This window comes from Corylus avellana, chromosome 2 (assembly GCF_965113065.1).
Source record: "Corylus avellana chromosome 2, dhCorAvel1.hap1.2, whole genome shotgun sequence".
Lineage (NCBI taxonomy): Eukaryota > Viridiplantae > Streptophyta > Magnoliopsida > Fagales > Betulaceae > Corylus > Corylus avellana.
The window spans coordinates 10,317,534-10,344,045 of record NC_142491.1 but is presented as its reverse complement, the minus strand read 5'-3'; the positions used below and the strand labels follow the sequence as shown (position 1 = coordinate 10,344,045).

The following is a 26,512-nucleotide window of genomic DNA, read 5'->3' as shown; positions in this document are numbered from 1 at the left end:
AATCTTAACCAAAAAGACTCGATCACAACAAACAACATAACTGATCAATGAGAGGAAAGAAAATTAAATGGGTATCCGGTTCTACTAAATATTTCAACAATTTACTCTAAATCTGCTTTAGTCTTTGAATGGGCATGCAAAGAAGCATCAATTCGCAATTACCCAACACAAGTATTGTATTCTTTTTCTTAGAGTACTAACAGCAGCTTCCCTTTGATTTTTCCAAAATTTAGGAGACAAAATTACTTTTTGCTTCCCTATGAAAATATATTTCATAATAGCTTCCATTAGCTTTCCCTATAACATTAAAATATTATTTATTTACAAAATACAAATTTCTTAACTACCTTTACTTTTTTCACAATCTCCAATTAAAGACAAAAAGATGAAAGATGAGAGAAGAAAGATAAATGTTTATATTAAAATAATGTATAGGGAACCACTTTGGTTCCCTACACATTGAGAAATATTGTAACAATTCTTGATGGTTGGTTAAATGTAGAGAATCTGATGTGAGTAGTGTGGTTTTTTTGAAATTTTCCTTAAACATAGGGAAGTGAATGACATATAGGGTATCTGCTGCTAATGATCTTATAAGTAATAAGCAAATATCATTAAAAGTGTAAAGGTGCCACTAAGTATAGAAAAAGTATACAAGCGGAAGCACCTAAATAGAGAGAGCAAAATGAACAAGAAAATCATTATAGCTAATTGTTAAAGGAGAAATATAAGCAGCCGTCCAAAGATATAAAATTTTAAAGAAAAATGACTTAATCTTCTCTAAAGTCCTCTCACGGTTTTCAAAACATCTATCATTCATTTCCCTTCATAAACACCATAAAAAGGCAAGTAGCCACCATCTTCCACACAACAAAACTTTACTTACTACCGTTAGTCCACCAACAAGCATACAGGTCAACTACAAATCTAGGCATAACTCAAGACAATCCAAAACAACTGACGGCGGCAATACAAATGGCATAAGCCACATCACAATGAAGAAGAAGATGGTCTACAGACTCATCATCCCTTAGACACATGCAGCATTTGTCCTCCACAATAACGTGTCGCTTCCTGAGGTTATCCAAGGTAAGGAACTTACCTAGAGCCACCAACCAAGCGGAAAAAGCGACCATCGGGGGAGCCTTAGTCCGCTAAACACTCTTCAAAGGGAAACAGTAGCTTTCACTACAACCCAAGGAACAATAGAAGGATCAAACCTTTTATCTTCACTAAATCCTTTCACTCTAGCCAAATACAATACCCTAGAGAATGAGGCTAAGACATTCACCTCCAATTATAAACCGTTTTAGCAAAGCTTACATTTCCTTGATTGGAACCACTAAAAAACTCCAAGTGAGTCGCATTAGAGGCATCCTTACCTAAGAGAGCAATTGAACAACCGTAATTTCCAAATTCCCAACCCTTCCCCCGACAACGGTGAACAAACCTTGGACCAGCTAACTAGGCGATATTTGAACTTTTCACTTAGCCCACCCTATAAGAAATAACTTCAGAGCTTCTTCATACGGTTTGCGACACTCACAGAGAGAGGAAATAGGGACAAGAAATGCATAGGAAAATTAGAAAGTGTGCTCCTACCACCCTTAGACAAGTACATCATTTTTCAACAAGCCAACCGTTGCTCTATCTTTTCAATGACATTGTCCCAAATATGTTTAGCCTTGTAAGAGGCCCCCAATGGTAGGCCGGGGTACTTCACAAGCATAAACGAAACCTAGTTATGTGATAAATTGTAGGGTTTCAGGTGAAGGGACACTTTTCCACATGTCGGCAACCAGGTAAGTAAACAATTAAAAACTCTCGACAAATTCATTTTATTAAACTAATTGATGCATACATTTTAATACTTCGCTCCGTATTTTTTAAATTATGATAAATGACACGATTTACATGTCATGCTATTTAAAGATGATAAGATGATGTTTTATGACATGAATCATGATTATGATATTTCATGAAAATGTTATGATGCCATGAGCATGGTTTTAATAATTCATGAAAATGCACAAAGTTTATAAGCTCAATGATGTTTATGAAAAAGAATGCACAAAGATTATGAGCTATATAATGTATACGAGTTTATTGAACTCAAAGATGTTAAGTTTATGAAAGATGCATGTGCACTATGTTTCCCCACGGCACCACTATGATGATGCTATGACTGTGGGTATTTTCTGAGCTTACTATGATGATATGTTAACGATTTATGGATAGCACAGTAACCACACTTTATTGCACATGTGGATTATCAATTGGGTGGCCTTCACCTAGGGAAGCTTCCATTATGGCAGCTCTCCTATAGCCACAGGATTGAGCTCATGATGGTCCTTCGGGACAAGCCAACCTGCGCTTCTCAGGGTTTAAGAAATGCGGAAATGGCCCAAGCGGTAAACATGTTACACGAGGACATGATTTTATGAAAAATGGAAGGAAGTTTGTTCATGTAAAGCAAAATGAAAGATTTGATTCATTTGCAAGTCATAATGGTTAAAGATAATTATGAAATTATGTTTCAAAGTTTAATTTCTTTTTCTTCAAAGTAATGATTTTGCATGAACTATTATAACTTGTAATAAGGATTTTCTAAGAATAAATATTTTAGCATATGTTTTGTGTTTACTTATTAAGTTGTAAAACTAACCTCTTTTACCTGTAAACAGTGTATACAGACATTGTTGATCATGGCCCCTACATCACCTATCTAGCTGGTCCAAGGTTTGGGATGGCGGTGACCTGCCTACATGCAGTGTAGTTTCCTCAGGATTAGCTCTTTTACATTTTGAGATGTATAGAGTAAAGAAACTCCTGTATCATTATATTAAAGTTTATGATAATTAAAAGTTTCTTGTTGTAAATTTCACTGCCCTAGGAATTTTTGTTTGCAATTTTGTACTCTAATCCTAAACGACTGATTTTCAGTGCCCTTTTAAATTTCACAATTTGAGAGCGCGACAACCACCACCTTCCCCAACTTAGCAACGACAATATTTCATCCCCGCCATTCTACAAAGAGCCCACGAAGAATTGATGAAGTATGTGTCCTCTGACAGACGAAGTAGTTTCTGTCGATTTTTTTAGCCAAGGAACATTAAATTTTCCAACCAACATAACACGGGATAACCCATGTCTTCTCTCAACCAACCGCAAGACTAAACGCCCCTTAGAGCACCGAAAGCTCACACACTACTTTAGACTCAACGAAAAACCAACGCATGCAATCCATTTTCATTTGCTCCAACCCCAGAAGAAAGACGAGCCTTAATTATAAAAGAATATCAACGCTCAAAACTCGAAATTGCACTAAATATCAATCTGTTCTAAAACCAAAATACACGAATTACTATCACCATAAAGAGAAACCAAACGAAACAGAGAGAGAAACAATAATAGGAGAGAGAAAGAGTGTTAGCTGTTGTTACAAGAGTTATTAGTGTTTATGAGTCATTAGGGTTCGGAGATATTTGTGTCATTGTTATATTTCTCTAAACCTATATAATAAGAGCACTCGCATTGGGCTCTTATTTTGTTGAGCCATGTAGCAAACAAGACCATACATCCGGCTAGCTTGAGTTGCTAAGAGTTTGTAGAGCTGCTACAGTGCACGGCAAATTTGCTGAGCACTGTAACTCAACAATCTATACCTAATAATAATAATAAAAAATTCAATCTTGTTCTCTCTTATCTTTGGGAATAGGGAAAGTAAATAAATAAATAATATTGTAAATGAAAAAGTGAAAGTTGATAGCTAAAATGTTGAGTCAGATGTAGGTGCTTTGAAGAAGTGGAATGCTAAAGTAGAAAAGGTGATCATCTAGCTAAAACTTAGCTAAATATTTGTTGAGCCGGATGTGAATGCTTTAAGATGTGTGGTAGGTTACGTAATAAATTGAATAGCCTCCGCCTTTTCTATCTAAACCGCTCATGCAAACTACAACATGGTATCAGAGCTTTAGGTTTAGATCTTTGGTCTAATCCCTTTCTTTTGTAGTATTTTTTTCCCTCTGTTTTTTGTTGAACTTTATGTCTTTGTGTTGGCGAGTCTCTCTTTGGCGGCAGCACCACCTATGTGGACTAAGGCAGTGCCCTGTTAGAGAACTAAAAGAGCTATTTGTAGTGAGACTCTAGTGAAAAACTGTGAAGTTTCACGGTAATTGGCTATCGTTTAGTGGTCGTCAGCATTGTTGGTAGTCGGGGGCCTCAATGGGTGCTTTCGTGGCCGTCTCCGGCAGTTGCTGAATGTTTGCGGTAACATTTGCCTGTCTCCGACGACTTTTCGGCAAAATCTGGCAACTTTTGGTGGTTATAGTTCTTTCTGGCAGCTGTTGCGGTCTTTTCCGGCGATGAAGATGCTCATTGATTATTGTCTGGTTCAGTCAGGTTTATGCTGTTTTACAAGTGATTCAGCACCCTTCTAGACCAGTTCAATGTGGTTTCAGATCGGTTCATTGGTTTTGCCCGATTCAGTTTGATTTATAACTGGTTTTGTAGTTTTCTTCTTGGTGCATATGGTTTGGAGACCAATTCAATATCTTTTACAACTGGTTAACTGGTTTTTGACCAGTTCAGTGCTTTCTTTACTTGTTTAGTGAGTTTCATGTCTGGTTCAGTTGTGTTTTAGCCTAGTTCATGTTGGTTTGAGCTGCATGGCGCTCTCATCGGGTTTGTTGCTCAGGGGGAGTAGCTCTCATTCAAGTTGTCGTCGTTGTTGGCTGATCACAGTACACATGATTGTTGTTGGTTGTCAAGATCCGACTGGCCTTAGTGTTTTGCACTGGTTTCTAACCGGTTCTTGGTGTTTTCCAGTGAGATTCTACCGGCCTTGGTGTTTTGCAGTGCGATTCGACCGGCCTTGGGATCTTGTAGTGAGATCCGATCGACTCTTGGCGGTGAGATCCAACTGGCCTTGGTGTTTTGCGGAGGGTTTCAACCGGTCCTTATTGTTTTGCGGCGAGATCCTACCGGCCTTAGTGTTTTGCGACAAGATCCAACCGCCCGTTGTAGTTTCCGACTAGTTTTCGACCGACTAGTTTCCAAAGGCCCAATGAGACGGTTTTTTTTTTTTTTTTTTGTGTGTGTGTGTGTGCTCCAAGCTGTTCCAGCTTGAAGGGGAGTGTTAGAGTATGTTTTTCTAGGTTTTTTTAATTTGCTTGATTCTTCCAAGCTGGATTATATGATATATAAGCTCAAACTTGAAGTGGAGTATTAGAAGAGTTATTAGGGTTTGGGAATATTTTAGCATTATTATATTTCTCTAAACCTATATGATAAGATGTGTGGTAGGCTACGTAACAAGTTGAGTAGCCTCCACCTTTTGTGTCTAAACCATTCATGCAATCCAGTAATTATGCACAAAGAGATAAGGAGAGAGAAGGGACTTTCCTTGGAATTTTGAGTTCAAAGGAAAAAGCTTCCACCTTTGATAAGAGGGATAGAAGAGACATGAGAGAGAGGGGAGGGTTTTAGTTTTTTGTTCAGACACGTTAAATAGAAGAAGAGGGGCAGCGTACGTGAGAGAGAGACAAAAAAAAAAAAAACCATAATGATCTCGGCTCCCTAATTGTTCAAAATTTCCTGAGTTTAGCTGGGTGATACCCTAACTCATAATTACCCAACGAGAGTATTTAACAATGGGCTTAGAAAGTAGATTTTCTGTTCGATTTTGACTCGATGCACTAGACATAAATATTAATTTCGAATTTCTAGCCTATTAAATTGTTAATCTGATGTGCACCCTAATAAACGACCAGTTTGTTTCCTACCGCAGTAGCTCCAGAACTATAGACCAAATGTTCTACCGAGTCTCCTCTTGAAACCTGAAAGCTTGAAGGTTTAAGGACTTTTGTGGTTTAATCAAACTCATAAGGATGTTAGGGTTCTTTCTTAGCTCACCAAATATTGGTCTTATAGTCCTGTGAAAATCGTGTACTGAAAGGCCATACTGAAAACTGGAAAAACAAGGTATTTTAATGCAATTCGTTTCCTTAAAAAGAAGAGGCAAATGTTAGGTTGGTGTTTGGAAGAGAGTGGTGTCATTCGAACGCAGCTAGGGTTTCACGGATTTCTTCTGGAAGCGTTCGGATGTGGTGAGACTGAGGTGGTGTTTGGTAAATGGGTTGGTCTAGACACTGTAGTTAATGTAGATTGATGTGAAAAAAAAAAAGCAAGAATGTTTGGTATAAAAAAGTGAACAAAGTAGTATGAAAAAGTGAAGAAGTTTTATTTTGTAGTAATTTTTTTATTTGAATAATAATAAAAAGTGAATTATGTGATATAAAAAGTAAAAAAGTTAGAATGTTTTGATGTTGATTTTTTTGGAAAATTGTGATAAATAGTATCGAGGGAAGCCCAACTCATTTACCGAACAAAGCCCGAGTTTCAGAAGGAATGTCTCAGCGAGAATGCGATCTTCAACTCGTTTGGACAAAGTCCGATCAAGCCTCAGCGAGAATGAGATCTTCAACTCGTTTGGACAAAGTCCGATCAAGCTTTGCGACCACGCTTCTCGGGAGTCAAACTTGAACTTCAATTCTTTTCAAAGAAACACGCTCGTTCGAACGATCTGTGACTAAACTCTCTAACCAACCCGACCGATCATTCCTACTAGATGCCTTAGGAGTTATTCTCAAAACAATACAAAACAACCAAACGGCTTTGAACGAGCCTTCCAATTGAGTTGTTTGGGAAGTCCACTTAAATGTCTCGTCTGGATCCACCACGAACGGCCTCTTCGACAGTGCCTCGGGAAGCCATACTTGAACTCTTGTAAAGACTCTTGATTCGGACTTCCACCAACCAAACCTTCCACCCGAGCAATTATATGCCTTTGCAATATCAAGTTTCTCATTTCTAGTCTAAGTACAAAACTTAGTCTGTCAAATTTAAACTTGCAACGAATTGTTTTGAACACCGAATTAACCAACATGAAACCTAACGAAACCAACCTATTTAAGAGACTATTTGGTCTAAATAAATAAGGAAACAAAATATGAAGGGTTTGGATGTGGAGGGACTTTAGAATAACTAATAAGTATTCTGAATTCTAGGTCAATTCTTGAGTCTACGTTTCCTATAAATTATTGTCTTTTGGAGATCATCATTTATCATACTTCATCAATTGAATTTCAAACATTTTCTGTGCACTCTGCTTTCTTCACCTCCTCCATCCTTAGCAATTACAGCTATAGTTGAGTTGACTTGAGACTTCTATCCTTTTCTGATGTTGTCCTAGGTTATTGCTGCTGGACCAATCGGCCCTGCATCAAATCTCCCTCCCCAATCATGCCCCCATTCACCATACTCATAATATGTGTACAAGTATATGTACCATTTGAGAAGAGAGGGTTTTCTCCTCCTTTTAGCAACCTCTGTGTACTTGATGATCCAAGACTACTACAGTTAGATTAGAGTTTGCAAATAATGCTCTTCCTAGAAGGCTACTAACTAGATAACATAATTATACAGAGTAAAAGATTTCAAAGCCATAAGTAAACTAACTTTATGTAACCTTATGCAAACCAGATATTTCTCAGAAGCACTGGAAAAGACAAGCTCTTCAACCTCCCCCCAAATGCCAAAATATAGGTTAGTTACCCAAAAAGCCACGAATAGATCAACTAAGTTGATAACACTTTTGTCACCCTGAAACAAAATGAGACACAGCCTTCAATAGATTCTTTAACAAAGTTTTCTGCAGGGTTTTCGAAACATTCACTCACCTAATGAAAGCTGTCTCAAATTTTGTTCCTATCTGAGATGCACGATTTACTCTGTGAAATGAATCAAGTTTCACATGAACAATGAGTTAGAAAGGCATACCTCTTCATGCACTGCTTTTACAGCTTCCATCATTAGCTGTGTCTGTGTACCATTAAAACTCCTGAGTATTCTATGTGTTTTTTTTTTCTTCTGTCAGACTACATAACTAGTGTACATATTGAATAGAAAGACAGATTAAAAATCATAACGAACTGTATCTTTATCTTAAGTTCTTTTCTACAAGATACACATATAGGCCTTCACATAAGTGAAAAAAAAGAACCACATCAAACGCATTTCTCCCCACATGTAACACTCCCCTCACGTGTAGGCTCAAATTCCATCTCAATAAGTGAGGCTCAACAAGTGAAATGTTTAATTTTAATGAGACATGAATGACGGAGACAAGATTCAGTTTTGATACCATAAAAATTTATATGTAAGTGTTTTATTTCAACTCACCAAAACAGAGTCCTTCAAATTTTATTTATAAACTCTGTACATTTACATTTGCGGAAGATTAGTTACATTGATACAACTGTACACTTGATAACCGATGATGAAGCAAGAAGAAAAGAAGTTGTTAATGCAGGAGTCGTTTCTCATCTGTTGTTGTAAATATAGGAGCTGAACTGTTGTAAACACAAGACGACAAGGTTAACTGTTTCTCATCTGTTGGAATTATCTGCAGAAATCTCCATTTGTCTGGTTTAGTTCATGATGGTTAACATAAACACCAAAAGGGCACAACCTAATTCTACAATATTACACAACAGAAGCACCTCAAAATCATCAATTTGCGTGGCCCCTATATATACATTTTGATTGGTGAGTATTCATACCAAGCAGGTCTCTTCCCAGCTTATCAGATCATGTTAAAGTTATCATGTTGAATTATTATTGTGCAAAAGACCACAATTATGATAAATAATATAAAATAATAACATACAATAATATTAAGATTTACGTGGTTCTTTCAATATGAGGTATATGAGGAGTGAAAATGCGGATGTGGATATTAGTAATATCCGCATCATGCGATTACTATCTGCATTCATGCGGTTATTGCAATTATTAGTTAGTGTCCTTACAACCCTATCAAACATCTTAATTTTTATGGTACTTATTCCAATAGCCTTACACCTAGCATCATTACCCATCAGAACAGTACGAGCATTACAAGATTTAAATGTCTCAAACCACTGCCCATTCGGACACATGATATGAACAAGTAGAATCCAAAACCCAATAATCTATGAGAGAATCTATACTTGATGAAACTGAAAAAATATCTACGCTAACCTCATTGTCATGAGGCTCAATGGCTCATCATTGGTCACACCGACTGAATTTGCGAAATCTTTAGTATTCTTTTTATCTTATAAATCTTGTTTCAACACCCTGCAAAATCTTCTATAGTGTCCTTTCTTGTGACAATAATAGCATTTCACATCTTTTACATCTGATTGAGATTCATCATCATTTGCCAAAAGTGGCTTACAACAAGAATGTTTACCTTTGCCATTCTTTTCCTTAAAACTTATCCCTTTTGCGCTTTAATTTAGACCTCAATGACTTCTATGCTGGAGGCAAGTTTGAAAAAGTCTTAATGCAACATTTATTTCTCTTATTTCGTTCCTTAGGGAAAATTTAAACCTCGATTCTCTCTAGCGTTCTCTCTCTCTCTCTCTTTCTCCCTCCTCTCTAGTGGAGACGCGTGCACGTGTCCCGCTAGAGATTGGTTCTGGTTCGTGAGATGCGCTTGGGTTGGTGGAGATGGAGCGTCGTTTTATTGTGGAAGCTAAATCCTTCTTTTTCTCAGCGAAATCAGACAAGTTAGAGGTTTGATTGGAGGAAAGAAGAAAAGGGTACGAGGGTTCTATCTTCCTGGGGAGTAGGGGTTCGGATTGGTTGGCAGACATGGTGGAGGAGGCGCTGTTGTCTCAAGGGAAGGAGGATTTTGTTAAATCTTTACATGAAGAGGTGGAGGTGTTGATGGTTTGTAAAGGGTAGCAACAAGTCCGGTTGTTTTTTAGCGGCGGCTATCTTTGCTGAGGGTGGCCGGAAAGGGATTATTTGGATCCCTGAGGGCCGATGAGGTTGGGGCTGGCGTCGCTTCGTGGACGAGTTGCGGCTATTGTTGGAGCTCATCATTGTTACGGATCGACCGATGGTTACTGGAGGTTCCTCTGGCGGAGGTGATTTCTCGTCGCAACGTTCCTATGCGGCAATGCTTTCAACGTCACTAAGTGGTTTGAAGCTGCTGATTAACATCGATTTGTTTTTGGTTGTGGGTTGCTTAGAGTTGGTGAATGATGGTGAGGAGGCGAGATCACCAGTGAACTGCTTCAAGTTTGAGTATGGTGCCCCGACCAAAAAGGAAGCAGTGGGCTCTTTGCTAGGAAGGAGTTGTTCTCAGGGTGGCGGTGCCCAAACGATGAAGACGAGGACTGTTTTGCGTTCGTGGAAGAGGATCCTTGAATATTAGGGCTGACATGGATTGGGTCCTCTCTATTGGGTTGGGCCTAAAGCCCATATCCTTTCGTGGCTTTACGTTGAGGTCTGGGTTTAAGTTGAAGAAGGTCAGGCCTTCAATGTTGGACTTGGATTTTGAGCCCATCACTGGGTCGTTGTCAGGCTTTAGTACTCAGCCAGATTCAGTTAATTCATGGGTAGGTTTTCCCCACAATTCAATGGAAGGATCAGGTGCTAAAGCGGGTCGTGGGGCTGCATCTCCAGAGGTGGAGCTTGTCTCTGACACGCTGGTGTTATCTCCATCAAACCCAGTAGTTTCCAATGGTTGCTCCAACGAATCCAGTTATGGTCTCGCCTATGTGGTGGCGTGTCCAATGAGTATTCAGCCTTTAGTGTGTATGGACCTTGTGGACCTTGTACCTATGGCAATGGAGGCTTCGGTGAGGTCTATACTTGTGGCGGTGGAGGTGTAGTGACCCAAATAATTAACTAAGCTTAGGTAGCCGAGTTAGAGGGTTAATTTGAATTTTGGGTCACTAAGGACAGCTAGAAGGGCATTTTGAGAATTTTGGACTTTCGGACCGGACGTACGCTAGAGTTACCAGACGTTCGCTCTTGTCTGTAGTAGAGGACATAGGGTTGCCGGACGTACGATCTTGTTTTTAGTGTGGACGTACATATGAGGACCACCGGACGTACACTAATTATAGTACACGGACGTACGCTGGGACCACACGGACGTATGCTACTTTTGGAATACCCCTTGGATAATACCTGAATCGTACGCTACAGCCTTTGGACCGCTGTGTAAACAGTACTGGAAGTATGCCCCAATAGTACCGGACGTCCGCTACTTTTTAGATAAGTTGGTAGCGCCCTCTGCTATAAATACCTTTTACCCTCAAGGTTTCTCACACCCATTCTCGTCCCCAGGTTCTCTAATACCCCTGTGTGAGTGTTTTGTGAGGATTTTGTGAGTTCTTGGAGAATGAGTGATTCTTGAAGGTTTTTGGCTTCAAGGAGGTAACCTTCTAAGCCTAACTTGTTACATATTTGTTATGTTGTTTAAGTGCTTTTCCATAGTTAGCTTAAGTTTGTAGCTTCTAGTTATATTGTTGCCCTTAATCTTGGTTTAAGCTTAGGTTAGCATTTGATTCTTGTTGGCCTTATTTCCTTTTGAATGGAGGAGCTGTTTTGAGATAGGAGGTCCTAGGAATCCTTTTGGTAGCTTTAGAACCAGTTTGGGAGAATAAGAGGATGGTTGAACCAAATGAAGTTCTACCTGAAACTCTCTGAGCGGATGTACGGCCACGAGACCAGACGTACGAGCCTTCTGGGCGAACGTACGGTCACGAGCCCGGACGTACGGTCAGGAGTGTTCCAAAGAACGTCACTTTGGCCAGTCGTCTGACAACCTCTGTTTTGATGTTCTAAGTTCGTTTTAGTTGGATTAGAACTGATGATAGGTCTTTTCTCAGTATTTGAGGTTATGGAGTATCAAGAAAATTTTATGGAGGAGCCTTACGATCGGGGTGAGTACAAACTCACATGGATGCTTGTTGTTACATTTTCAGCATTGCACGTCTATTTTATATATATATATATATCAAACATGCATATTTTGCAACTCTCATGAAATACATTTTGAAACTACTGTGAACTCTATTTTGTGAAAACGTGTGTTGATAACAAGATAATAATGAGATTTGTAAAACAATGCATGTAAAAGATTAATAAGACTAATTGCATTGTATGACATGGTACACCGGTACGTGCGGGATAACAGCCATGGGCTTACTATACAGGTTAACTTTATGGTCAAATGTTTATGTGTGTAAGCTTTGGATCCAATGGTTTCGTGACCAAGGCGCAGCCATTCCCAATGGATGGTCACTATAAGACAAACGTCATTAGTGGTGTGGGCCACCCGAGGTTTGACTCGGTCGTGCCACTAATGTTATGTACGGTAGCTTACAATATCCGGGGCACCGGTGTTGTATTACAGGTCCCTCAGGACAGCGCCAACCCTGCTGAGAAGAAGTAATATCTCGGGTAGACCATATAGTTGAACTATTACTGTTACTCATAACTATAAGCATATATTATATCTATATCACACCCAAGATAAACTGTCATCTCATAATGTTGCATGTGTTTTATAAACAACTGAGTTCATTATTTAATAACGGGTACGTTATGTGCATTTATACTCACTAAGTCGTCGGACTTATCCTTGTATTATTTCCCTTTCTTTTTTTTTTTCTCTATATGTACAACTATGCTGTTATAGATAGTTTAGCAGAAGATGGATACCGCGAAACATCCGGTTATTATGGAGGATTCGACCCGGGGGATGCTTGAGGACTTATTGCAAGCTTAGGCAGATACTCATGGTAACTAGTACTTATGAGTTGTGCGGTAGGCATTAGGAGCTTTTATGCATGCTTGCATATTAAGATTTAGCATGAATCCCTTGTAAAGGTGATAACTTGTATAGTGTGATTTCAGCTATTTCGATGTTCCTTGGTAGACGCTCTAGTTGTAACGATTATGTTTATAGAATCTTTTTGTTTCCACTGTTTAGTATCCTCTGTTTTCGAGGAGTAGAGGTCCTTGAGTCTTGTTCGAAGTGGAATAAGGCTGAGAGACGAACCATGTAATTAATTACCAGTTAATTAATTTTCGGGGCGTTACAGGAGGAAACTATTGTCAAGGTTGATCGTAAACCTCCACCGGCGAAGGGTTTTTGGGGTCGAGCACCGCTTCTTCTTCATCAACACTGGTAGTTAAGGAAGCCTTGGCTGCAAGGAATCCTCCGACAGCATCTATTGTGGCCTTGCCTCTATTGTCAAATAAAGGGTCGTTCAATGGTATTGAACAAGACATTCACACTGTCTTGACGGCAGGTTCTTTAGAGTTCGAGGGTTCTTGTTCAGGGGCGGTTGAGTTGGGTGATAGACTTCATCTCTCCCATCCTGTCATGTCGGAGGATGAAGCTCCTATTTACCCTTCTGATGCCAAGTCACAACAGAGGTATACTCGAAGAGTAAAGAACAACATAGGAGCAATGCTGAACAAGAAGATAAACAAGAATCTGATCGTCGAGGCTGTGTCGGCCATTCCTTTTGGGGGGAAGGAGGACTCATCCAAGGTCGTGCTTAATGCGATGGGAGTCGCCCCCACTTTGGGATTGTCTTTTGGGGGTGATGAGAAATGGCTCAAGGATCTTCTTTCAATCATTGAAGATGATCGGTTTCATGAAGATGGTGTTCCTATTTCAAATATTAAGGGAAAAAGGGAGCTCAAAAATTTGGAATGCTCCATTAACTTTGAGGCTATAGGAAAGGGATCTAGTAGGGGTAAAGGCAGGACAGCTATGTGGGTCTAGGAAGGCATTATGAGTTTAGGGCTTAGTTGGGGTTTCAGGGGTATGTATTTGCGGGCCTAGGGACTATGGGTCTCAGGATTCTTTTACGGGGGTCTTTTTGAGGGTTGATGTTGGTTGTCATGTGTATACTCTGTGTACTTTGGGGTGCCTTACGCTTTTTTACATATACAATATTACTTATCAAAAAAAACTTGGAGCTCATCACAAGACATCAGCCTGATCATTCTTGCCTCATATGAGAAGAGAGCTTCAGTAACCTATGTTAACACCAAAGTTTCTTTAACATACAATAATGTTGTGATCATGCGATTATATGAAGGGGGAAGTGATGCCAACAAAAATATTGCTTTTATCTTTTTCTTCAATCTTTACTCAAAAGTTCAACAATTATGTATTCAACATGTCGAACTTGTTGAGGTGCTCCAGCAAATCTGAATGTTCCTCCATTTGTAAACCATATGGCTGCTTCTTCATGTACAACCTATTTGTCAAATTCTTTTGCAAAATTGACTCAATTTTTTCTTTTTCTTTTTTTTTTTTGATAAGTAAAGATGCATTATCAAAGCGCAGAGGGGCGCAACCCTAGTACACAGGGAGTATACAAGAGAGTGACTAAGAGGGAGAAAAAGAAGAAGAAAACATAAAAAGAAAATCAGGGACGAGTCCTTGAAACATCTAGCATTTCTCTCAGTCTAGATGCACCACATAAGACAAAGAGGAACCATCTTCCACACAACAGCACTGCGAGCTTTGCCACCCGCCCACCAAGAATCATACAACCCCCTAACACTACCAGGCATCGCCCAACACAAACCAAACCGAGAGAAAACGGCATTCCACAAGATACGCGCAACCCCACAATGAAGAAAGAGATGGTTAACTGACTCCCCATCCGATTCACACATGCAACAACAATTTATCACAACAATACCTCTCTTCCAAACATTATCTAAGGTTAAAGTCTTCTCAAGCACGGCCGTCCAAGCAAAAAGAGCCACTTTCGAAGGAGCCTTGGTGCGCCATAAACTCTTCCAAAGGAAGGCGAGGGATCTTTAGAAGCAAGGATCCTGTAAAAAGATCTAACCTCAAAATTACCTTTGCGAGAAGAAATCCACCACATTCGATCATCCCCTACCCCACGCATCAAGTGCGAATACAAGTTATCAATCACACTATAAATGACATCATTTACAAATTAAAACAGAGCACATTGGCAACCTTCACATCAATCTCTTTCCACTAATTATTGTCCACCTTCTAAGGTTTCTTCGCCTTTCTCAATAAAGGCTTGTAGACTCCTTGCTAAATCAAAAGATTTTTCATCATTCTCTCCCCAAAAAAAATTGTTCATCCCATTGAACTTCTCCACTTCATATTTACCATAATCGTCAATCTGAATACTGGACCTTAACTCTAATTATGATAAATAAGATAAAATAATCACTCACAATAACATTAAGATTTACATGATTCTCTCAATACGAAGTACGTCAAAGTGCAGAGAAAATTACTTAGAACCCAAAGCCCAATATCACTTGCTTTCGAGATTTTCTTCAAAAAAGAAAACAAAAATACAAACATTTCTTTTGCTACAACAAAACGCAGCTGACCTCTCTATGTTTCTCTTTCACTGCTTTGGCTTCTTTACTCTCCTCTCTTGCGGTGCAGTGCCAAGAGGAAAAGAAAAGATCGCACTCTGTTTTCTCGCACTATAGAAAAGGTCCTTTTATAACGTGACTATGCCGGCGACAAAGAAGGCTAGAAGATAAAGTCAATTTTGTACGAATCCATTAGATGTGCTGGGGGGGAGGGGAAATAGAAGAAGAAGAAAAAGGAGAAAAAGAAGATCAAGAATATCTTCGGTTTCTTGTGACCATTTTCAAATTGGCACCCCAGGACTTCATACCTGCAGGTAAACAGTGCCCATCTCTTCTTTTCCATACAAGTGATTTCGTTGTATATTCTTACTTCTTCTGCAAAAGTGGTTCCTTTTCTCAATTAAGAAAATTTTATATGCATACGTTGACTCTTCATTTCTTATGGCACTGAAAATTAAAACTCAGCGGGACTATGTGTTGGAAATCAAGCAGGCTAAAACGCAATCAATATTCTAAGAAAGATGGGTATTTATGAGCTACAATGGATGCTTCTAGTCTTCCAGAATTCAAATCCCTCGTTTACATCATATGTAACTCCCACATAAAAATAAATCCCAAATAACTCACATGCATGAAAAATCTCATGTAACTTCTAAAACAATTATTCCCTTATTCCCTTTACTTTTAGACCAAATACATGTAAGACCCTTTAACTCCATAAATCTAGAATAAATTAGAAATGAATATTACTAAATCAAGTTTAGTAAACAACACTAATGTGCAACATCTTATGTTAGTTTCAAGGAGACTAAACACTCTCCTGTTGTGAAATCCTCTAAAGACCATGAATACTCTACTCTGCACAGACACTTGCAGTTGGTTAAGGTACCGGTATTAGATACCCACCACATCATATGTTCTCAATACCATAATTTTTTTTTGTGTTAAGGTACTGGTAGTAGACACCCACCATCATATGTTCTCAATGCCGGTATTAGACACCACTAACCAAAAGCGGTGTTAATATGATTTATGGAAACAACAAGAATATTTTCAGTAATAGTTTTTTTGTTCATCTGCGCTCACCTCTAAAGATTATTTGCCTTTTTCACTTCTTTTTGTTAACCATCATGAACTAAACCAGACATCAACCAAGATTTCTGGTGATAATTCCAACAGATGAGAAATGGCTCCTGCATTTACAACAACTTCTTGTCTTCTTACGTTATCTTCAAGAGTACAATTGTATCAATGTAACTTATCTTCCGCAAATGTAAATGAACAGAGTTTATAAATAAGAATTCAATGACTCTGTTTGGTGAGTTGAACCAAAACACTTTCACAGAAATTTCAGTTTAAACTAGGTTGTACACTATAGCTGTTTATCATCTCAAATGAAATGCAAAGAATCTGCCTGATTTTCAATCATGTTGATGTATGATGTTCCCAACGTTTAAATTCATTAATGCTTCTCTTAATTCTTTTGAGCGTTGCTAGGAGTACTGCAACTTTTACTATAAGTCCCTTACAAACTGACGTGAGAATCCATATAACGCTTACCACTTCAGCCACTAAACAATTAAATTTACTTGTCAAATTTTTTGCCTTAATTTTTCCACCATTAAGATATTGCCACTTGAATTTGTCAGAGAATTGAAGTAAAAGCTGTAGTAAAAAGCTGTAGTAACCTAAGCATTTTTCAATTCTTTTGGGAGTAATTCCCTGCCATCTAGTTTCATTTTCTGTTAAGCTTTTCAACATTTCCCATTCAGGAACAGTTGATGCATTTCCAAACTAACAGCCCATGACCATCTACCACATGCTGGATAATTTCTTACAAGATCAGGTTAACATCTTTCATATTTATTTTTACACATGAGAACACAACTTTATAACAAATCTAATTTCCATTGTATTTGTGTTCAAGAATTTTGACTAATGATTAGATGACACCTCATGGCTACAGCTTGTCACTGATCACGGTTTTTAACTATTTAACTCTAATATTGCTACTGAAAAAAGAAAAAGGAAATAACAGGTAGCTTGTAAGAATTACCTTTCTCAATCTGATTTGTCTTAATATGGCATCCATTTCTTTCTCTAGTTGTGTGAGTTCTGTCATGCTTTTCTGGTCAATGTTTTGTGTGTCAAGGTGGCTGCCAAAAGCACAAAAATAGAGGTGCATTAGCAGGTCCATTGAGGCAAGTCTACATAGGTCCCAAAGATTTTATGCAACTGATGGACAAGAGTTTGTGCAGATAGCATGTTAAGAGAGGATCATATAGTTTGAGAAAATATCATGTAACAACGGAAACTGATCTTCAAGATGTGGCCTTTGAATCATGTAAAAGATGAACCTGCAGTTTTCCCTGTTACATGAGTCATTTACTTCCTCTGTGTCACTTGCAACTCATGTATATGGACCTCAAAGATGTACCTTTGAATCATTTGCAGTGGGTTACCACTTGTCTGAAGATCAGTACACTCAGCAAGATTCATCTGCATGGCAAGACAAAAAACTGAATAAGAGAAGAATTTCATAAAATTAATCATCAAATATACTAGGATGACATTTAGAAGTTAATAACCACAGATGATCAGCAAACTCATGTAACACAGCAAATAGTTTGTATCATGCTAATTAGGACAGAAATGGGATTAAATGATAGGCCACATAAGTTAATTACCCATGAAGGGCAAATGATAGAACGTGACTTGATTAATGGAGTTAGTGTTATCTTATAATAGGGGTTAGTAGAAGTTTACTTAACTACTGGGAGGTTATTTAGTATGGGCAGTTACGTGTTGTGGTGTAAGATTTGTTATAGTGTGAGAGAAGTGGTAGTGGTTTAGGTAACTGTTAGTAGTAGAGTATTTAAGGGTCTTTGTGTTATGTTATGAGGTCGAGAATTTCTATTGTCTTGTGTATGTACTTCCAACTCCTACCCAAAGTGGAGTTTTATCCTAAATACAATTCTATTCTATTGTGCGACTCTGATTGAGACCCATCATTAAAGCAATCTATTTTTCCATGCTTCGGAAAGGGAAATTGTCCTCTTCATGATTGTGATCATCCTAGCAGCATTGACAATGCCGTGTTCCTTTTCCCATTAGGCTAGTACCATATCCAGCTTTGTCCTCACATGAGGCATAATGTTAAGTCTTTTAGAGAAAATAAAACCTCTAGGAGTATCTCCAACAGGAGTAGCCAAAATAACTATTGAAAAAGTACAAATTTCTACTTTTGCTATTCATTTTTCTATACACACTCCAACAGATTCTTTATTCTACTTTCTATTTTCTTTAAATATTCTTTTGTGTGTGAGAGTGTGAAAGAAAGTGGGGGAGAGAGAGAGTCAAAGAAATAAAGGAAGAGAGAAGATAATAAAAATCTTTTGTAGTGTAAATAGTGAATAGGCAAAAGAGCCTATTTATTATTCACAGTATAAGAAAAATGTTAAAGTAGCTACTCTGTTGGACACAAAAAATAGCTCATTAAAGTCAAATTTAGTTATTATGGATCATTTGCCTATTCTACTGGAGATGCTCTAATATAGTCAACATAGCATCGTTGTAGTCTGGGAAAAGAAGTTTGTTGGATGAATGATAAAGGATATAATGATCCAGATTTCATAGTGTTGATGTGACTTAAACCCATCAAGTCATGTGGGTGTTTTTCTTCTCCTAAAGAAGTGGTCTTCTTTTATGTGAAGGAAAAAGTTGTCATTGGAAGCATTAATTGCATTAAGGTAGCCTTCTTTTAACTGACTACTAGTATACATAAATGTATGAAGTATGACTCATTGTTATGTGTGAAAGAAGAGTAAATGAAGAAAGCTTCCCGCACACTAAAGAAGTGAGAAGAAAAAATTTGGTTTTGTTTACCCACTAAAAGGAAGCAGCACAAGAGGAAAAGGGAGAAAACGAGAGAGAATTTGAGCTGCTGCATAACAAGGTATTTTGGCGTGAATTGCATATTTTTCTTCTGTTCTCATGTTCTCTTTTATGTGTTAAGATTAGATGATTGTCTCAAAGAAAAATTCTGTGTCTTGTGTGAGAGTAAGATTTGGGTGTTAATAAAACATGATTATTACTTATCAAAAATAACAAAAAGGATTTGGGTGTATTATATTGTGAGTTTAAGTGATTTTTCTTCACTGTAATTTTGTACTCCTTTGGTTACTGAATTTCTTTGTGATTGCCTCCACTCATGGACGAACCTCAAATTGGGTGAACCACGTAAATTTTGATGTTCTTGCATATGATTGTTTTGTATTATTTATCGTAATTGTGGTCAATTGCACAATAATTTGTATTAGAGCTAAGGTTCGATATTCTAATCGATGATTACGGTAAATATAACAAGTACCAAGTATGAAGTGGAAAAGTTCAATGGTGAGAACAACTTCTCTCTTTGGCGACCTGCATACGGTTATTTGCCAAGTGCAGAGCGGTCAAAATTAGATCCAAAATCTATAAAGTGTATATTTCTTAGTTTTGAGATTTATGGTGTTGTGACAAAGTAATCTCAGGATCTCAAAGAAACAAAAAAAGAACATAATTAAATAAAAAAGTCACACAAGACGCAAAGATGTACCTAGTTCAGCTTAACAAACTTACGTTCACAAACAAAGACAACCATGAGAAATTCACTATCAAAAGATGGAGTCCAAACACTAGTAGAGAAAAAATCACTCAAAACCTAATGCTTCAATACACCCAAAATTCACTCTCATACAAAAGAGAATTTTGACAAAAGAGAACTTTCTCCAACTCTCTTAATGCTGTGTGACACAACAAAACAGTGAGAAAACTTGAGTTTTGGGCGTCAAACAAAACAAGAATGTGGCTACCCTTTTCTCTTCTCTTTCACGTTCTTGTTGGGTGGCTATTTGAAGCCTTTTATAAAACTTGAAGTCAGTTATAACAAAAGACTCCAAGTCCAACTTGAACAAGATTGAGAATCGGCTACAACTTCAAAAACCAAATCAAATGAGACAAGCAAAGTTGCTAGGCCCCACACTACAAGACTTGATTGATTTCAAGTCACACATCACATTGAGATTGTTTTTTTTTTTTTTTTTTTTTGACAAGTAATGATGCATTAAAAGAGCGTAGAGGGGTGCAACCCAAGTACACAGGAAGTATACAAGAGAATGACTAAGCTAGGGAGAAAGAAGAAGAGAACATAAAGAGAAAATCAGGAAAATTGATCACTAAAGGAGCAAGCCAGCCTGCAGTCCAAGTGAAAAGCGTGTACAAAAAGAAATGAACAAGGTCCTCAAGGTTCCTCAACAAATCCTCGAAGCATCTCGAATTCATTTCCTTCCACACCACAGCACTACGGGATTTACCGCCCGACCACCAACTAGCGAACATCTCCTTAATGCTTCTAGGCATAACCCAACACATGTTGAAACAAAAGAGAAGATAACATCCCACAACTTGCACGCAACCCCACAATGAAGAAAGAGATGATCCACAGACTCCCCATCTGATTCACACATACAACATCAATTAATCACAACAATACCTCTCTTCCGAACATTATCTAAGGTGAGAGATTTCCCAAGGACGGCCGACCAAGCAAAAAACGCCACTCTTGAAGGAGCCTTGGTGTGCCAAATACTTTTCCAAGGGAAATGGTTGGACTCTTTAAAGACAAGCATCCTATAAAAAGAGCGAACCTCAAACTTCCCTTTTCTTGACGGGATCCACCACATCCGGTCCTCCCCTTCCCCATGCATCGAAAACGAATACAAGAGCAAGAAAAGGGAGGCTAAGGTCCATCTCCTCCTAATCATGAATTCTACAAGCAAAGGTAACATTCCAGTGAACCATACCATTTAAACACTCCCTGATATCCGCAATGGAAGCATCCTTATTAATAGCAATATTGAAAAGACCAGGAAAAGCATCCTTGAGGGACATCTCGCCACACCAAATATCCTCCCAAAATTTGACTTTCACCCCCAAGCCAGGATCAAATCTAAAGTGGCACTAAAACGACCTCCACCCCTTACAAATGTGTTTCCATAACCCAACCCCATGTGTTCCACGAGGAACTTTAGAGCGCCAACCACCCCAATACACCTCATACTTTGCCACCAAGATACTTCTCCACCAAGCTTCTTCCTCATTGGCAAATCTCCACAACCATTTCCCCAAAAGAGCTTGATTAAAAAGACGCAGACTCCGAATCCCTAGGTCACCCTCAGAAATCGGAGAACAAACCTGCCATCTAACCAAGTGGAACTTAGGTTCGTTGTTGAGGCCCCCCCCCCCCCCCCAAAAAAAAAATCCCGTTGAATCTTCTCAATACGATTCGCCACAGAAGTAAGGATGGGGAAAAGAGACAGAAAATAGGTGAGAAAATTGGATAAGGTGCTCTTGATGAGAGTGAGCCTCGCCCCCTTGGACAGATACAAGCGCTTCCAAGGGGCCAACCTTCTATCAATCTTTTCCAACATGTCATCCCAAATAACCAAAAGCTTGAACGAAGCCCGAAGTAAGACTTAGATACTTCAAAGGCAAAGAACTGGTGCCACAAACCAGAATACCAGCCAACTCACCCGTCTCAACCGAACCTCCAACTGGGACCAAAACAGATTTGGTCCGGTTTACTTTTAACCCTGAGACCGCCTCGAAGCCAATAACGAGGGCTTTAATAAATCTGACTTGGTCAGGAACAGTCCCACAAAAAACCAGTGTATCATCAGCGAAAAGAAGGTGAAAAACAATTACCCGCTCAGACTCTCTAGCACCCACATAGAAACCATTGATGAAGCCCCTACTAATAGAAGCATTAATCATCCTGCTGAACACCTCCATGACCATAATGAACAAAAAAGGCAAAAGAGGATTGCCTTGTCTCACCCCACACGAACTCTCAAAGAAACCGGAAGAAGAGCCATTGATCAAAACTGAGAACCGCACCGACGAGATACAATGCTCAATCCATAAGCACCATTTCTCACCAAAACCGCACATTCTTAACAAGTAGAGTAAAACTTCTAGTTCATGCGATCATAAGCCTTTTCCATATCCAACTTACACAAGAGGCCGAGGTCCCCAGATCTGATTCGGCTGTCCAGGCATTCATTGGCGATAAGAACCGAATCCAAAATATGTCTACCTTTGCCGAAGGCATTCTGCGGGTTGGAGATGACCCGATTCACAACTCTCCTCATTCTATTGGCTAAAATCTTTGCAATAATCTTGTAGGTCCCCCCACAAGGCTGATTGGACGAAAGTCCTTCAGCGGATGCCCCATGAGACTTCGGAATAAGAGCAATAAACGTAGCATTCAAACTTTTTTCAAATTTACCTCGATCATGGAACTCCACAAAAACAGCCATGATGTCTAGTTTTATCACATCCCAACAATCCTGAAAAAAAGCCATAGAAAAGCCATCCTGGCCGGGAGCCTTGTCCCTATCCATTTTTTTGACGACCTCTGACACCTCCCTTTCCTCGAAAGGAGCTTCCAGACTAGAAGACTCATCCACCTCCAACATGTCAAAATGAAGATTATCCAACCTCAGTCTCCAACTAAGAGTCTCCGTGAACAGCGACTCATAAAAACAAGTGATATGATTACTAATAGCCTCTTGATCAGAAGTAGTAGTGCCATTAATGTTCAAAGACTCAATATAATTCTGTCTTCGGTTGGCATTAGCAATCCGATGGAAGAATTTCGTACACTTATCACCCTCTTTCAACCAATGGATCCTAGATTTTTGCCTCCAACTGATTTCTTTTTGAAGGAGGGAGGATTCTAACTCTCTTGCAAGCACCCTTTTCCTTTCAACCTCTTCCGGAGATAAACCTCTCTCTTCCTCCACCCTATCAAGAGCTTTAAGATCGGTTTTAAGGATGATAGGCTATGAGATCCCATTTCAAAGAAGAAATTGGTTAGCAGAAATGTAGTATTTAATGAGGCTTATATGCTAAGAAAAAGTGAAGATGGAAGTATCAACTGCCAACCAGAAAGGGAAACAAGTTGTGGAGATGGAGTTTGATGATTAAAGTTTACCCATACACGAGTGATGATGAACATTTTTTTAGAGATTCACATTACCAATAAGAGTATTATTATGTACTTAAAGTGATGTAAACTAGACTGCGTTCGAATTTATGTAGAAAACAGGTATAGACATTGGCATCCGAACAATGTTAGGAAGGCTTTTGCAGAAGAACTAGTGTACCTCGCTTGGAGTGATGTTCAAAACAAGTCCTAACAAGTGGAGTCAAGGGAAGATCCAGAATGCTTCGTTCGATTGGTCGTTTGCTATGGGTCCGAATGAGAAATCAAACTATAGCAAATGTTCGATAGCTCAGTCGGAATCCTGTTCGGATTGATATTGATTTTTAGGGTTTTATCATGTTATCGCGTACTCGTCCAAACGAGTAAGGATGCCCGTCTAGACGAGTAATGTAAAATTGGTTAAACTGACTTTCTTTCAATGTCTTATTAAGTTTGGGAGTCTATTTACTATAAATACATGTTATGGACAACTAATGTAGCAATTTTTTATTATTATTCGTTGGATTTCAGCAAGGAATACTCAAGGAGTTGTTTCTTTATCTGTTTTACCTCAATTCCATGATTTGATCTCAGTTTTGGGAAGAGTTGTAATTCTTGTGATTGTTTGTCTTTGTCATCCACTACGCCATGCTGCATTAAAAAGGCAGAGAGAAACATGATCAAAAAGTACCAGAGAAGTATTGTAACGCCCCTGAAATTAATTAACTGATAATTAACTCGAAGTGTCACCACTAAACCATAATCAAGATTAAAGCATAATTTAAATATTTATTTATTTTTCTTTGTAACCATCAACATTAATTATTACAACTAGAGCATCTACTAATCACATCAATATTTATCACTACCGCAAAGTATAAGTTATATCTTAATACACAAAATCATCTTAATTCATTAAGTTTGTAATCTTCACCCAAAGGCACTAATTACTATGAGTGGCAAGCCCTTAGGCTATATAGGTTCGATAATATCGCGTCAAGCAACCGCATCTATCTTGAGATGTTCCTTGCTCAATTCCTAGTACAGGCTTCTCTGTAAAACATATTGTTTTATAGATGGAAAGGATTGAAACGGTAATGTGGTCAAACACAATTATGTGGTGAACCCAATCGTTTTGAAACGGAGTAAAATTACACATGCAACAGTATTTCTCAATGTGGAAGGGTAGAAAATCATGCTAACGCATAAGTATACATAATATATAATTATATTACATGTCACAACTCTCCTCACTATGGCCTATCCATGCCCTTTCACCTTCATGGGAAGGTTTGCATGTCCACGACATATGGCACAACTCCGGTGCCCATGGCGAGGTACATAGCTAGTTGATCGACCAAATCCGACCCCAAGTGATTCACTCAACTAGTGATGTTGCAAGGTGTAACCTCCACCCCGTGGCTGTTTGTGTCGATCACAATCACCCTCCGATCCAGGGTAATACTCACTCCTCACATAACTAGCCTTAGAGTCGGTCAGTATAGTCTAGTATGCTCATGCCACATATTCCTTTCACATTATTTAACAAAGGTGGCTATGTCACACAAGTACATTATCATTTCATTTTCCATGCATTTAAAATAGCATTACCTTCACGGGAAGGTTTGCATGTCCACGACATATGGCACAACTCCGGTGCCCATGGCGAGGTACATAGCTAGTTGATCGACCAAATCCGACCCCAAGTGATTCACTCAACTAGTGATGCTGCAAGGTGTAACCTCCACCCCGTGGCTGTTTGTGTCGATCACAATCACCCTCCGATCCAGGGTAATACTCACTCCTCACATAACTAGCCCTAGAGTTAGTCAGTATAGTCTAGTATGCTCATGCCACATATTCCTTTCACATTATTTAACAAAGGTGGCTATGTCACACGAGTACATTATCATTTCATTTTCCATGCATTTAAAATAACATTGAGGGTCACACAATTATTCATTTTACAAAATTATTAGCTTTAGTTAAAAACTCAAGGTTCACAACATTAAATCACAAAGCATTTTATGATAGCACAAAGATGCACATTTTATATCAAAAGAAGCATGCTGAAAAATCATTGTATAGACTTTCATGTGAGTTTACTCTCCTTGGTCGTAATATTTCTCCTCAAAATCTCCTTCAAACACTCTGATTTCTTCATCAACAAGATATCTTATCATTAGTAGGATTTCCTGAGAGATAGCCATAGTCCTAGTACTTAACTCTCAAATTTTTGCATTCTGACCAGTGTCGTAGATCAGTCCCGAGTGTCAATAGATTAGTCAGCACATTACTCGACCACCATCGATCAATGTCGATCAGTGATAGATTAGTACATTGTTCACCGTCTCCTACCTCCGAAATATTCAATGTCGATCAGTGACAGATTAGTACGTTGTGGCCAGCTGAACTAGTAAAAAAGCGTGGTGTTATGACCAAACTATGTTGACTGGTTTGATTCAATCTCAAAGTTGCAGGTAGGCTTTAGTCCGTCTTCGGAGATGGTGGTGTGGGCTCAGGGAGACGATTTTTGGGATGTTTCCACACTGCATGCGTGTCCTCTAGGCGTGGGAAAGGCAAAGCTTATGTGCAGTAGCGTTGAGTGCTTCATGTGGATTTCAGGTCAGAGAACTTTACGTGTTTTGTGGGTTTCAGGTTGGCGTGCTTGTAGGGTTTGAGGGCTTCTTGAAATATTGCATAATAAGGTATTTTGGCATGAGCTGAAAATTTTTCTTCTTTTCTCATTCTCTCTCTTGTGTTAAGACTAGAGAATTGTGTAAAAGATAATTCTTTCTCTTGCGAGAGTGATATTTGGGTGTCGTGGATTTTGGATTTGAGTGATTTTTTTCTCTACAATATTGTACTCCATCTTTGGTTAGTGAATCGGACATACCTCACATTGAAGGAATCAAGTAAATTTTAGTGTTCTTGCATGTGATTGTTTTGTATTATTTATTGTAATTGTGATCTATTCCACAACATATAGGAAATGATCATGTTTCAATGAGCTCAGTATTTTTATTTTTGTCTGAATTCAATGGCCTCATTTAATTAGCAAAGAATCTGTTGTTGACTCAACATTATTGGGAAAGGCTCATTTAATTAGAAAAGAAGAGCAAAGTGCGGAGTCTTCTTTCACCAAACCATTGCATATCTATATATGCTGGTCCAGTGCCCTGTGTTATATTCTGGTCAGAGCTGAAGTTTCAATTTGCTTGGCTAGAATTGGACACCTCTAAAAAG

General features: G+C 38.6%; 1 protein-coding gene and 1 long non-coding RNA gene across 12 annotated transcripts in view; one reads left to right on the top strand and one right to left on the bottom strand.

The window, feature by feature from the left end:
• The window catches only part of LOC132187924 (agamous-like MADS-box protein FUL-L), an 82,808-nt gene that overhangs the window by 40,688 nt on the left and 15,608 nt on the right, over positions 1–26,512 (bottom strand). For 9 of the 11 annotated variants that reach the window (XM_059602346.2, XM_059602361.2, XM_059602356.2 and 6 more), the window contains exons 3-6: positions 23,837–23,917; positions 17,678–17,739; positions 17,297–17,396; positions 7,840–7,881 (exon numbers count right to left, since the gene is read on the bottom strand). In XM_059602346.2, coding sequence (XP_059458329.1) covers positions 7,840–7,881; positions 17,297–17,396; positions 17,678–17,739; positions 23,837–23,917 — 285 coding nt within the window. Of the gene's footprint in view, positions 1–2,674; positions 2,762–7,839; positions 7,882–17,296; positions 17,397–17,677; positions 17,740–23,836; positions 23,918–26,512 lie in introns of all 11 variants that reach the window. The other 2 variants (XR_009440854.1, XM_059602364.2) reach the window with 2 other exon arrangements.
• LOC132187971 (uncharacterized) lies at positions 15,142–26,176 on the top strand. Its single transcript, XR_009440857.2, has 3 exons — positions 15,142–15,554; positions 17,013–17,086; positions 25,747–26,176. It is a non-coding gene; the product is annotated as an uncharacterized LOC132187971 (long non-coding RNA).